At 56.2% G+C, this 14,057-nt stretch overlaps 1 protein-coding gene across 1 annotated transcript in view; it reads right to left on the minus strand.

Annotated features, from left to right (window-relative positions):
* COL13A1 (collagen type XIII alpha 1 chain) overlaps positions 1-14,057 on the minus strand; it is a 144,908-nt gene that overhangs the window by 118,280 nt on the left and 12,571 nt on the right. Inside the window, exon 2 of the mRNA XM_040624694.1 lies at positions 10,498-10,570. Within this exon, the coding sequence (XP_040480628.1) occupies positions 10,498-10,570 (73 nt within the window). The remainder of the gene's footprint in view (positions 1-10,497; positions 10,571-14,057) is intronic.

A 14,057-nucleotide genomic window follows, 5' to 3' on the forward strand; every position in this document is an offset into this window, starting at 1 on the left:
ACATCCACAGTGTCTGCTCTCACAGGGCAGTTGTAAGGGAAAGACTGACAGCTGAGCTCCTGCTACAGATGTGTGGAATCATCACAGGCGCGGGTGGCTCTCTGGGACCTGGGCAGTATGCTTTCTTCTTTCTCCTCATCTCCTCTGCTGGCCTCTCTGACACAGGGAGGTGGACAGACAGGGAGAAATGGACACACAGAGGGTGTTGCTGCCCACCCGTGAGTCCCCCCTGCCAGATAGCTATCCCCGATTCTCTGGAGTTTCTGCAAAATTCCAGAGTCACCCGCAGCCCAAACAACAGCTGCTACAAATGTGGCTCGTTTCTCTCTCAGGACACAGACCGAGCAGACGGCCTGCCTCCGCGTGGGTGAGGAGCGTGAACACGACCTTTCAGAAAATCCCACCGCCCGGTGGTTCCCGCTCCAGGCTGTGGCTGGACCCAGTGGCATGCAGGACGGTGGGGCTCTTCCTAAACCCCAGTTGCAAGGTCCTCTGGCCCCTGGCATCAGCGGTGATCTCAAACGCCCCATCCAAGGGGCCAAGCTTCATCCCACTTGTGACTACCCCTCCCTCTGCCATGGTCCATGGCTCTCTGTGTCCCCGAGTACTCACACAGCCTACATCCCACTAAGTAACTGCATTGTGGGCCAGTCTGGCTGCTTTTCCTCTAATGCGGTCAATGGTGGAGGACTCCACAGTTGACCGAGCGCTCTTGCAGTAACCCTGTGAGATCATTATTTATATGTAAGAGATGAGCTAATGGAAACTCAGAGGGGTTAGTAGCTTTTTCAGTGCTGAAGAGCAAGACACAGAGAGCTGGGGTTCACACGGGGGGCTCCCGCCCCATCGCCCTCTCTGAGGGCAGGCCTGCGCATCACCCATCTTGTGTCCCTTGCGGTGCGTTGCACGGCGTCCTGCAGATAGAGGCATCCAGAATTTTTCAGTGTCGGAATGACTTCGTCTCCAGCGGGGCGGAAAGGAAAGCAGGAGAGAGCTGACACCTTCTGCAGCCCGAGCCACGTTTCCCCACCACATTAGGTGGCATGGTGTGGCACTCTCCTCTAGGACCTCACGTGGCCAGGTGCAGCTGGGTGGAGGCTGTTGCTTGTCCTCGTGACCTCATCTCACCAGGACCCTTTCCCACTCAACACGACCCCCCTCATCACCGCAACTAATAGTCTTGTAGAGCCAAGTATGCGTCGGGTCCGTTTGGAGCCTGGAAAGCTGGGTGTTAGCATCACCCCCACTTTGCATGGGGTGGAGAGCTAACTCATCCATAGTCCCGTGACTAATGAGTAGAAGAGGATGACTGGGATTTGAACCCAGGGTTGCCGGGAGTCAGGGCCCACGCTTGTAGCTGCTGGGTTCGCCTGCCTCTCCTCAGGCAGGTCCCCTGGGTACCACGGCTGCCGAACCCGTGAGCGCTCCTCCTGACAGACGGCACAGTGCTGCTGGGACCATTCCCTGTGACGCGGGAGTCAGACTGGGAGAAGCCCATCCTGAACAAGACAAGACGAGTATAACGGACACACGACTTATTTCAGGGAACGTTCCTCTCCGCCCAGCAGGCGGGCACGGGAACCTTCAGGTTATGATGGGAGAGGCCGATGCTCAGAAAAGCTAAGGACCTTGCAGGGCTGGCTGCTGCCCCTTCGCCATGGGGCCAAACAGCTGTGGGAGCACAGCTCTGGGGAAAGCTCAGAGGCAAAGGCCACCAGCCATGCCTGGGTGAGTCACGGCAATGTCTCAGAGGTAGGGACAGAGAGCAGGGTGGAGGAGGGGAAAGGGGACTGCACAGCATCAGGGAGGGCTGGGGGGATTGGGTGTTAGAGTCCAGTCGAGCCGGGTTTGGCCCTGTGGACGTGGGTCCTGGTAGGGCTGGCACTATTACTGCCAGCCCGGAGGGGCTGAAGGCCCCCCACACGGGATCGAAGCCCCAAGCAGTGTCCTAGCCTTATTGGTGGAGAATGCCAGTTAGTTACCGAGCCCAGCCCAAAGGGCGCCTCCCACTTCCTCTGAGCCAACAACATCCTCTGTTCAGCCTTATGATTAAATAACGCTTTATCTTGAAATATTTCAAAGAGCTATAACCATAATATAATGTATTATTGGGCAATAAAAAGGAATGAAAGACCGTAACATGTTATAGCATGGATATTACCACTAAAATTCGTAGAACTAGGCAGTAGTTAGCGGGGACGTGGGGGTGACAGCTGAACGGTCCAGGGTTTCTTTCGGGGGTGATGAAATATTCCAAGCTTGATTGTGGCGATGGTTGCACGGCTCCGCGAACAGATCGAAACCACTGAACTGTACACTTTAAGTGGATAAATTGTATATGCAAATTATATCTCAATAACGTTGTTACCAAGAAAGAGCATGAACCTGGCATATCCTCCATCTAGCTTAAATGTTACCAATATAGGGACGCCTGGGTGGCTCAGTCAGTTAGGTGTCCGACTCCTGATTTCAGCTTGGGCTGGTGCTCTCAGGGTTGTGTGATCGAGCTCCTCTTCGGGCTCCACGCTCAACAGCGAGTCGGCTTGAGATTCTTTCTTCCCCTCCCTCTGCCCCTCCCCCACTCATGGGAGTTCCCTAAATAAATAAATAAATAAAATCTTTACAAAGAAATAAAGAAGAGTTACCCATATAGCCAAACCCTCAGGGACCCCAGCCCTACCTCGTCCCTCCTCCCCCTGGAATATGATGTTTATCACCCCTGTGCATTTCTCGATAAACCTATCACTTAGGCGTATATTCCCCGAATAACGTGTCCTGCTGTTTTCTACGTTTTTCAACTTTATATAAATAAATTATATTGTACATATTCTCTTGTAATTTGCTTTTTCCCCCCTCAACAAGATGAGATTCATCCGTGGCATTGCTCGGCCTGAAGGTCAAGCTCATTCACGCTCCCTGTATATGGTATTTCAGCGGTGAAAGTACCGCAGTTTCACATCCCACAATGTGTCTCCACTCTGCTACTGACAAATATTTAGGTTTTCTTTTCCCTTTCCCCGCAGTGCACACGGGCTGCAGGGAACACCCTTTCCTCCCTTATGCACGAGAGAGTGTTTCTCAGCAGGGGCGGCTCTGTGGGGCCACCCCGCACTTCACCAGATATTGTGCCATTATTTACCTCTCTTTACACATGAGGAAACTGAGGCCCAGAGAGAGGATGTGACGGGCTCAGAGTGCCTCAGGGTTAGGGACCGATGCCCAGTCCAGCGCTCTTCTAGCCACAGCACACTGCCTTTCCAGAACCCTCCATTTCCTTATTTTTATTTCACTACAAATCCCAGCGACCACCCAGCAGGCCTTATCAGAGCCGATCTAGGAGAAACACATTATCAGTGCTGTCCAGGAGGGCTGGGGATCTGGCAGTGCTTTCCGGAGGAAATAGGGAAGAAATGAACTTTGGAGAATGCCCCAGGCGGCTCTGAAGTGCCGAGAGGGCAGCCTTGGGAGGAGAAGCCCTTCCCACGCTGGCTCCCCTGGCTGGGGACTTCCTTACCTCCTGGAGGTAACAGCCAGCCTCCCATAGGGCAAGCTGCTTGCCTGAAATGGAGCCAAAAGGCCACAGGAAGTGCCTGCATCTGGAGCCCAGGGTCTGAGCTTCACTGACTGGCTGTCTGATTTCTAAAGCACGACATCCTGGCTCTGGGTCGGCCCTGGCTCCCTTTACCCACAGCCTCTGCTCTAGCACATGGGTGTCCCTAGGGAGGCTGCTTGGGCATACAGAAGGGACACTGGCAGGAGGCGAGGCCTGAGGGGGCAGCAGGCCCGCATTAGAGGTCGGGACTTTTAACCTAAGGGCGAATGAAAGAAGGAAGTGCTTTAAGTAGGGCTGTGCATTCTTTTCTCAAACACCATTCAGGGATCCGAGGAGGGGCCCTGAGGGGGGGGCTCCTTCAGGGAGTAAGGTGAGAGACGGTGGCAGCTGGGACAGGTGTGCTGGTGGTGGCCAGAATCGGCGGGGGAGATCAGTGGGGCTTGGTGGTGGGTGGGATGTGAGGGAAATGGCGGGGTCCGGGCTCAATCCCAGGTTCCGGCCTAGGTGCTGGGCCCGTGGGGTGGTGGCAGGGCCATTCCCCAGGACTGGGGGTGTTGGCTATGGGCCAGGTTCGGGAGAAAGACGCTGGTTTCAGCTGTGTGTGCTTTGAGGACAGGAGACCCGTGACACATCCAGGGGGAGATGTCACGGAGCCTTCTTGGTGTGGCTTGTAGGTGGGGTCGAGGGTTCTCCCCACCCGGAAACCCACAAAGCCTCCTCTCTGTGTGTAAGAGGCTCACGCTGAGATTTGCTGTCAGGCATCTGTCGAACCTGAAGCAAATGGTCAGTGATCACAGCCGAAGAGAAACCTCACAGGTGTGTACACCCTGGTCTGCTTTCACTTCCCCTCTGAAGACACATTACTTGTCCAGCAGGTGGTTTGGCCCGGGTTACGCACTGAACGCACACCAGGCATTCTGTTAGCAAGGTAGCCAAATAGCAGAACCAAGGAGCAAGGCTCTGCTAGGAGAGAAGGATGGAAGGAGCTGCGGGGATGCCGTAGCAGGCCTGGTGGGGTTCAGAGTCCATCCGGTAGAACAGAAAAAAGCCATCAGAAAGGCGTGAGTGGATGTGAACGGGTGAGACACCAGTGTAGGGGCAGGGCAGGCGAGTGGTCCAGTTTTACTGAGAGAAAAGGAGTACAACATAAGAGGAGACTGGTCAGAGCCTAGGCTTAAGAGACAAATGGCCTATTACTTGGGGGGGAGAGGGCGTATGAGCACTAGGGAGCCATGGATGGTTTCTGAGCAGTTGAGTGGCATTGAAAGGACCCAGCGATGATGGAGTATCTGGGTGAAGGAGCAGGAGGCACTGATGCTGCCACTGGGTCAGAGCCTGGGGGTCCGGGAGGTCAGATGGGTCGTGAGATGGGACTGCAAAGGCAAGAGGAGGAGGCGAGGGTGGCAGAGGGGAAGGAAGCCGACACAACACAAAAGCCTGGCCGAGGCAGAAAGAGGGAGAGCTGGAATCCAACAGGAGGGTCTCTTATCAGGCTGGCCCTCAGGGATGTGCTTTAAGGATTAGCCAGGGGTGACTCAGAATTAACCCATCCGTTATTGGCATATAAAGCAGAGTTTACCTGAAAACAGTATTTCGTTAGTGTAAATGTTCTGCCTAATAAAACCATCAGCTCTGGCGTCTTTTTCTTTATTAATGATGGGGCACTTTGGGGCACTTTGGTCTAAATTCTCCCTTTTCTGGGTTAGCCGAGTCTAAAAGGAGGAGAACCACAGGGGACAGGGGCTGTGGGCCTGCTCTGCTGCTGCCCAAGAGAGGTGAGGGGGGCCCAGTGTAGAAGGTAGGCTCTGGCCACAGTCCCTGCCCATGAAAATGCCCTGAGACTGCTGGGAAGGGGGGGAATCTGCCCCCTGTGCAAACAGGGCAAGGCTACACAAAGGAAGGGCTTCCGGACATGGGGACACCAGCTCTTCCACCTCTGGAAGATAATCAAGCCCGGAGAGGCAGTTTCAACCTGAACATCAATTGGCAGCTTTCGTGGCTGGAAGGGGCTTCTCTGCCCTCAAGCCACCCTCCACATCATTGCTACTTACTGCTCTAGAATACAAACTGGATGAGGTCACATCCCTGCTCCCCGGCCCCTCTCTGATGCCACATCACCTCCTGAGGGGTAACAAAGCCAGGACACAGGTGCTACTGCTCCCCACGCCTGCACTCACAACAGACATCATTAAGTGATGACCGCATCTTCCACTGAGCCTGGGTGGAGCCTCCCAATCGGACTCTGCCCACCCCGGGCAGCCATTACTAATCAATCACCCTCAGGATGAAAACCGATTCTCTCTCTCCGAAGGGGGAGAGCTGGAACTCCTCGGCCTGGCCCTTTGCTGTCCCCCCCCCCCTTATTTCAGATCACTGCTTCTATGCTCCAGCTTCCTCCAACTGCTCGTCTTTCCCAAATATTCTGCCTTTTTCTTATTCTCAGAGCCTCTGTCCATGCGGGTGCCTCTGGCTGGAATGACGTCTATGCAGATTGCTAGTTGGTCCTCCCTTACCTGTTCTCCCCCCTCCCACAGCAACAGACTTGCGTCTGGCAGTCCTGCTGCCCAGCAGAAAAATCCTCTTTCCGGGCTCCCGGGGAGCTGGCAACCCTGTGACTAAGTACTGGTCAATGGGACATGAGCAGAAGTGATGCGTGTTGGGATTTTTTTTCCCTTCAAGTTTTGCTCTTGAGGGTTTGGGCATATATTCCCCCAGCCTCCTTCCTCTTTCACACTAGCCAGGGATGGTGAGAACAAGGCAGTTGCCAGCATCCGGCCTCATGAAGAAGGCAAGGCCACCTTCCCAGCGCGGCCCCGCTGTCCTCTGGCCTGCTAAGGAAGAGGACCCCCCTCTGCCTTGTTGACGGCCTGTACTGGGAGCTCTGTTGTTATGGCGGCAGCTGAGTCTACACCCCGACCAGATGCCCTTCCGCCAACCTCCAGGGTCACCTCCTCAGTCAAGTTCTCCCCGAGTCCCAGGCTCTTCTGGGATCCAGGCACTCCACACTCCTCTCATTAGCACACTGTAAGCCGGTGGATGGCCGTGGTCTCTCCCACAAGCCAGGCTGAGGGCAGCTTCTCTTCCGTTCATCCCGCCTCCGCACCACGGCTGGCCAAGGCGCTAAGGCGCAGACCTCACCATGCCTCCCCCTCGCCCCTGCATTTGCGGTCCAAACCGCCTGGACTCTGGGCTCCTCTCTCGCCTCGGAGGTGAGGCCCACACAGTGGAGTCACCTACTCCAGCAGCTCAGCGGACGTGGCTCCGTGTGAGACCCCTCACCCGGCCAGCCCCCCAGCCCCGGCGCGGCGGGCGTGGAGGAGCTGCTTCCTTGCTGGCTGGAGCCTATATTGTCCTGCTGCTCACTCGTTACTGGGAACAGGGACTGAAATGGGAGTTTCCCTAGCCTCCGTATTCTTCTTCTCAAGTGGCCTGGGAAGTCTCACGGTGCGTCTCTCTGTTCCCAAGGCCCTTCTCCTGTCCCACCAGGGCCTTATGCTTTCCGAACGGCCCATGCTTACTCCTCTGAACTCCTGGAGGCTGGACTGTCCTAGTGAGGCCCACCCTTCAGCACCCTGGCCCAGGCCTGCAGGCCCGTCACAACTGTGGAAAACAGTGCCTATGACCCAGGAGCAGCCAGCTCTCAGCGAGTGCATGGCTATTTTGGAACAGGGAGGATCCTGGGAGGATGCTGGCGAGGTCAGAGTAGGAAGGGAAGGAGGTGGGTTTTCTGTCCATGATTATGTGTCCCGAGCCCTCTGGAGGCCGTCCAGGGGCCCAAGACGGCCACTAGGAAAAACACACCCTGGACTCCGCCCTAGCCCAGCCAGCCGCAGAGGCGGACTGGGGGCGGGCACGGGCTCAAGATCCTAGGCTCGGATCCCAGCGGCCACAGAAGGCAGAAAGAATGCGTGTTTCTGTGTTGTGTCCCAACAGCGGTGAAAGATCAGCATCAGGCAAGATGCAGGGCCATCTTGGGGTGGGGTGGCACGCAGTGTGTGGCGTGTGAAAGCAGGGTATCCGAAGCCAGCCAGAGGGCAGAGGGAGAGCACAGGAAAGAATCCAATAGCTCAGGAAGGGTAATTAACGATTATTTATTGGAGATGCTACTATGCACGGGCACGCTATTAGATGCTGGCAAGATACAAATGGTAGTGCTCTGACTTTGTGGGCAGCACTTTCCAGTTGTGTAAGTCCTTCTGCCAATATCAGGAACCTCAAAGTGGTTCCTAAAGTGGTTTGTAAACTCTGACCTTAAGGAAATCATCTGAGATGCATCGTTCAGGCCCAAGGAGGGAGGCGTTCTACTCCTGAGTCTGGAGACTTGCGACTAGTTCAGAACATCAAAACCCACTCTGCCTGTTTGGAGTGTCCTGGGGAAGGTCATGCTTCAGTATGAAGTGCTCGGTACTGCTCCTGGGAAGCAGCGGGTACTGGGTTACGGGCTGTGGTGGTAAGTGCGGCTCTCACGACAGCGTGGCAGCAACCCGGTGGGCAGCCTCCAGTGTGGAGGCGGTAACTTCCCCGTGTGGTGAGAACCCCAGGTTGGGCAGAAGGGGCAGGTGCGGGGACCGCCCAACAGGACCTAGCCCGTCCCAGCAGATGCATTTTACTCCGTGGTTCCCTTGTCTGAGATGCCTCTGTGCAGCCCTTCCAGTCCCTTCCTGCTGCCTCTCCCAAAAGCTGGGAGAGCATCTTAGTCTCCTCCCGATTTTGTCTTAATTTTAGGCTCTTCGATTAAATTCTCCTGGTTCTGATCTCTAATTTGAGCCATACTGCCGTCTGGGTGATTCTCAAACACCCGGAACACCTCTCCCAGGAGCCCTGGCTCTTTCCTCCGGTCTCCTGCCAGCTGGGTCCCTGCTGGTGGCTGACCCCACAGAGGACCAGCGTCAAGCCTTTTCTGCTCCCCACCGCATCCCTCCTTCCCACCACTTCTGAGCTGCTCACCGTGGCTTTGCCACTTCCTCCTCCCTGTCCAAGACCCCTGGGCACCCACAGACTCCCAGAAGTGAGGACAGATGAAGCAGCTTTGGAATTTTCCTCCTTCCCGCCACATCCCTCCCCAGCCCCCAGCCTCCCAGGACCACCTGAGCCAGTCTCTCCCAAGCACAAAATTGATGCCTATTGGTTAGACACCCACTTGGAGGGTGGGCAGGACAGGTGAAGCCCAATCAGGAAGGAGAGGGAGAAGGACAAGCCTCTGCCTTATCATAAATGTGCAGCCCACGGCCCCTCCCACACCAGGACACGGTGTTTGATAGGATTTCTGCACATCTTTAAGTACAAGAGGAATTGAGGAGATAATGGCAATGGTGCTTCCTAAGTACTTTCCATGATTATCTCACTGGGTCTCCACCATACACCTGCAAAGTGGCTATTATCCCCACTTTTCACACCAGGCAACTGAGGCAGAGAGGTTAAATCATTCTCTAATGGTCATGCCCCTGGTAAATGTCAGAGCTGAACCTCAAGCCTCTATTTTCTGTGGCTCCAAATGTCCTGCCCTTCAGCAGCATTCTAGACTTTAAGCAAAAGATAATTGCAATCGACTGAGAGCTACGAGTCAGGCTTATCTGAACAGACAGGCTTACCCGAGGCATGGGCTGCCTTAGAAACCCCAATGCTACAGGTGCTCTGCCCAGGACCTGCCACCCTTCCCTCACCTTCATCCCATCTCATTAATCTTGGCATTCTTCTCCCAAAAGCTTTCCCAGATGCCAGGGCTCAATCTCCTGGGCCCTGAGGGAGGGAGGGAGCTTCCCAGGACTTGGACACCCTTTTAATTAACCCGGGTGACCCTCTCCCGACGGACCAGCTGAATCCCATCAGGGCCCCACCGTTTCCCTGGGCAGCGCCCTGGGCTGTGACTCCCACCCCAGCTCCCTCACTCTTCTGAGAACATGGGCTCTCCGTTTCCCACATGCTCACCACCTGTTGGCCTCCATTCCCTGGCCTGGGGTTTCTGGGTGAGGACTACCAGGGCCCCTGGGCGCCTGTGCCCTGCGGGTGTCCTGCCTACATCACATGCTCACAGAGGGTGTCAAAGGGCCTACTTGGAGCTGGCAGAGGCCCTCTGTGATGACTCCAAAGTGTCCCCCCACCAAGTCCTTTTCTGGAGCTTCTTTCCTCACCCCCAAAGAGGGACAACCCATTCCAATTATGGGAACAATGAGACTTGCCTGTCTGTCATTCTCATAACTTAATCATAATGGCCAGCAACCTAGAAAAGTCCTCAGGAGCTATAACCCAGTTACCATTATTAACAGTGGACAGTGCCATTGAGCCCAACACCCAGCGGGGCACCCAGCACAGAGCAGGAGCTCCAGGTGAGCAGCGGAGGAAGAGTACCCGAACAGGCATCCTCGGCAGTGGTGGGAGCAGTAGGGCCGGTGAAAGGCAAAAGCAGAATCCGAGTGCAGATGACGCCCCACATCACCTTGCAGCCTTTAGTTCGTGTGCACGTGCACGTTTATGCGGACAGCCTGGATGCCACGCAGCGAACACACAGCACCCCAAGCGGTCTAGCTAGGCGGGCAAGGTTTACAAGGATGGAGTAATCCATTCTTCCGTGGAACACGTTTGTACACCTACTATGTGTCGGAGCTGGGGGCACAACAGGGAACTTGATGAGCCAGGTCCCTGCCCTCGTGGTGACGCTTCACGATTTTCTGAACGTGGCCACGCCCATCATCATATCTGATTTTGCGACCTGGCGCGCACCCCCATAGAAGAGTCGACGAATGAATGAACTTGAATAAATGAGTGACAGGTGGGACGGTGGGCGGGCCAAGCCCCGCAGAGGGAAGGTAAGCAGCACCGAGTTTTGTCATTCCCATCTTTCACGTGAAAAGCGACCCTCTGAGCACATGCGGCTACAGCACACCCACTAAGGGGGCCTCTGGTGCCCGTACCCATCCTGGTGCCCTATTCGCAGAGCTCCTTACCTGGCGGGCAGTGACACCCTGGAGACGTCTTCGGGAGGGCCTCCCGGCGCCTCCGAGAGTGGAGTTTCCATTTCTGCAAAAGGACACAGAGGAGAGGAGTCAGTGAATTGGAAGACCAAGCCCTGGGAAGGGTCTGCGGGCTGGTGGGGATGGAGGGGGAGAAAGGGACGCCTGGGGGCTGGCAGGAGGACTGTTCCTGGATCAAAGACTGGCCACGGGCGTCTGCGTTAATAAGAAGCAGATGGAGAACGTCCCATCTAGGGAATCTCAGTGTCTGATGTCCTCGGAGCGCTCTTAAAGAAATTAACCCCAACCCCAGGGCCCTATAAACCAGTTGTGGCCTTCCTGCACCCCACCATCATGGGCACAATGACCTGCTTTTCTCAGCTCTTTGCTAATTGTTTCCTGTCTAGGTCTGGGCTCCTGATTGATCCCAGCGACAGGGACAGTGACTGTTGTTCTAGGGTGCCTCACAGCCAGGCTGGGCAGGCTGGGCAGGCGTAGGGGATAGGGGGCTGAGCAGCCCACCGGCCCCACTACCAAACCTCTTTTTTGCAAATCACTGAACCAATCGGGAAGGCCCCAAGGACGTGGCAACAAGTAGACCGGGACATCTCCTGCTCCCCAGGAGTCGTCACTTCCATGGTGGCAAACGGACAGGCACACGGCCTTGAGCACCAGCGCCTGGACTGCCTGCTTTTCAAAGGGCAGCTCGCTGAACCACACAGGGTGGGCCGCACTGGCACAGGGACTGCGAGGGACACATCCGGGGAGAGGCTGCCTAGGTTTCTATGCAGTTCTCAGAACTGGGCAGATTTGAGTCCCTACCCCCCTGGGTTTGTGGGATGACTGGAGTGGTCGATGCATAGGACGGTGCCGGACACCCGGGAGGCACACAGTGGATGTTAGCTCTTGTGATACTCGTGGTACAGGCGAGGAACCCGAGGCGCAAGGCGGGGCAGGGGGGCAGGGAGACGAACACAGCCAAGGTCAGAGGTGGACAATGGCACTGTGCTCTCTGATGCCAGCGTAGCAGTGAGAACCTGGTAGCTCTGGGGCCAAATCGGCCTTTAGATGTATTTTATTTGGTTCCTACAGTGATTTTTTTTTCATTGGATTTGTTTCCAGCAGTTAGAAGTGACTGATTTCACTGACCACGGGGGGCCTGTCCCGCAGCTCATAGTTACTGACTATGACCAGAATACTAAAGCCCCTGCCATACGAAGCGGTTAGGAGGCCAGCTGGCCGCCATAAACATTTCTCCATCATTGACCTCCTCTCGGGCAGAGACCGAATTTCTAGTGACACAGACCCCTGACATTTCCATGGCTTCGTGACGGCCATGGAACTCAAGCACCAGTTAGATGCAGTGATGAACCATCCAGGCCTCGCCGACTGGCCTGGCTTTCATTCACCACCACGATCCCGATGAGGGCCCTGCAGGCACACGGGGTCTTCCTGGCCCCATCAGCTCGCTGCCCCTGCATCTCCTGCCTTCCACCCTCCCAACCCCAGTGCCCTTCCCCCCACACCCCTGTCAACGCACGGTTCTGAGAGAAAAGCAAGCAGAAGAGGCCTACAGAGGCTCCGGCCACCAGCATCCCGGCCACCCGTGCCTGTGACCACACCTGCCCCTTCTCTCTGCTCCTCCCACGGGAGGCCAACCGTCCAGCTGCGCCCGGGGCCCTCCCCAGCCGCCCGCATCAGCAATGGTCTCCTCTAGACTCCATCCCTGGCTCGCATAGGGCTCCATTGTCTCTGTAAAGGGCCAGCGAGTGAATGTTTAGGGCTGCGTAAGCCGCTCGGCGACACAACCCCGAGGCTCTACTGTTGGAGGCGAGAGGCAGCCATAGAACACCCGAAAACCAAGCATGCACAGCTGTGTTCCCATAAAGACATAAGTGCACACACAGGCTTTGGGCGGGATGTAGCAGTCGCTTACCCACCCCTGACATGACACTGGGCCAACATGCTGTGTTCCTCCCACCGTGAAAAAGAAAGGAAAAGAAAATCCTCTCTGGACCAAGCTCCTCCTCTCTGTCCTGGAGTCCCCCCGAGAGGCTCCTACCTGCCCTCGGCCAAGTGCTATCCCTCAGGTCACTGGTGACCTGCTAAGCCCAGGGGACAGTCCTTCTCACCCCAGCCTGTCGCAGTGTTTGCTGGCCCTGCTTTCCCCTGACACACTCTCTTCCCTAGCCAGCCAGAATGCCCCCCTCCCGGTTTTCCTGCTGCCACTCTGTGCTCCTTCTGTCCCCTCTGCTGGTTGCTTCTCACCTGTGTGGAGGCCGCAAGGCCCAGCCTCACTGCTTTGCTCTCTGCTCTGGCTCCTAGGGGCCCTCACCCCGGCTCGTGTCTTCAAGGCCATCTGTACGTGATGGCCACCCTCCCTGCACCTCTAACCCGGAGCTTCCTCCAGAACCAGACGCACATATCCAGCTGCCTGCTTGACATCTCCATTGAGAGGATCTCAGAATTAGCTCAGCAAAACCGGCCTCCTCATATTCTGTCCCCACTCCCCCAGGCCTGCCCCTCCGATGTCTTCCTCGTCACAGGGAATGATGGCTCCATCTTGCCAGACCCTGGAGATCATCAGTGATGCCTCCTTCTCTCCCACTCCACGCCCATTTGGTCAGCAACTCCTGCTCTCTTCTTTCTAGACACATCCAGGATCTGACCCCTTTCCACCACCTGCACCCTACACCCAGTTCAAGCCTGTTCATCTCTGGCCCTGTCACCGCCATAACCTTCTGATGGGTCCCCTGCCTTTGCCCCACAGAGCGCTCTCAACACGGCCTCCAGGGGGCCACACAGGCCTCCTAGATGCGCCCCAGGCTTCCTCCTACCTCAGGGCCTTTGAACTGGCGGGCCTGCCTGCCTGGGATATTCGTTTCCTGCCTAACCAGCATCTCGCGCTCAGGGAGACCTCCTCTGCCCCCAGCACCGTCCTGCAATATACTTACTATCCTTCTTGCCTGTTTGTCTTTCCCTCTGGATTCTGTTGTACTGTTGGTTCATTTATCTTGCTTCCTTCTACCCTGATCACTAGAAGGTAAGCTCCACAAGGACATGGATATTTTGGTCTATTTTGTTCACTGCCCCCTCCCCAGGGCCTAGAACAAGTCCTGTCACAGGGTAGGTGATCAGTAAATAGCAACAGCTTACAAATCAGGAGATTTCACATAAAGGTCTGGATTTCCAGTCTCCGTTGTGCAATGGAAGGGTCTTGCGATACTGGGCCACGGTGATGACCGGGTGGTACTGAGTGATGGCTGCTCCCCTGTTAGGTGGGCACGTGCTGCCCAGGTCACCACCATGCCCTCCCCCTGGCCAGCTTCACCTATGTGGCCCACCAGCCTGCCCCCTTAGGCACCTGAGTTTGAGACTCCTGGTGGGACAGGCCCAGCCTGAGCCTCAGGGGTCTGGGGAAAACCTTCCAAGACCCCGGTATGGACCCCCAGCTGCCCTGGACAGAGCAGCCTTCCTGCTCCACCCCTGCTGGCGGCCAGGGCCTCCTGGAATGCCCTGCACGGCCAGAGCCGAAACAGCACCCGCCTGATCTT

This window comes from Ursus maritimus, unplaced genomic scaffold (genome assembly GCF_017311325.1).
Source record: "Ursus maritimus isolate PB19 unplaced genomic scaffold, ASM1731132v1 scaffold_7, whole genome shotgun sequence".
Taxonomy (NCBI): Eukaryota; Metazoa; Chordata; class Mammalia; order Carnivora; family Ursidae; genus Ursus; species Ursus maritimus.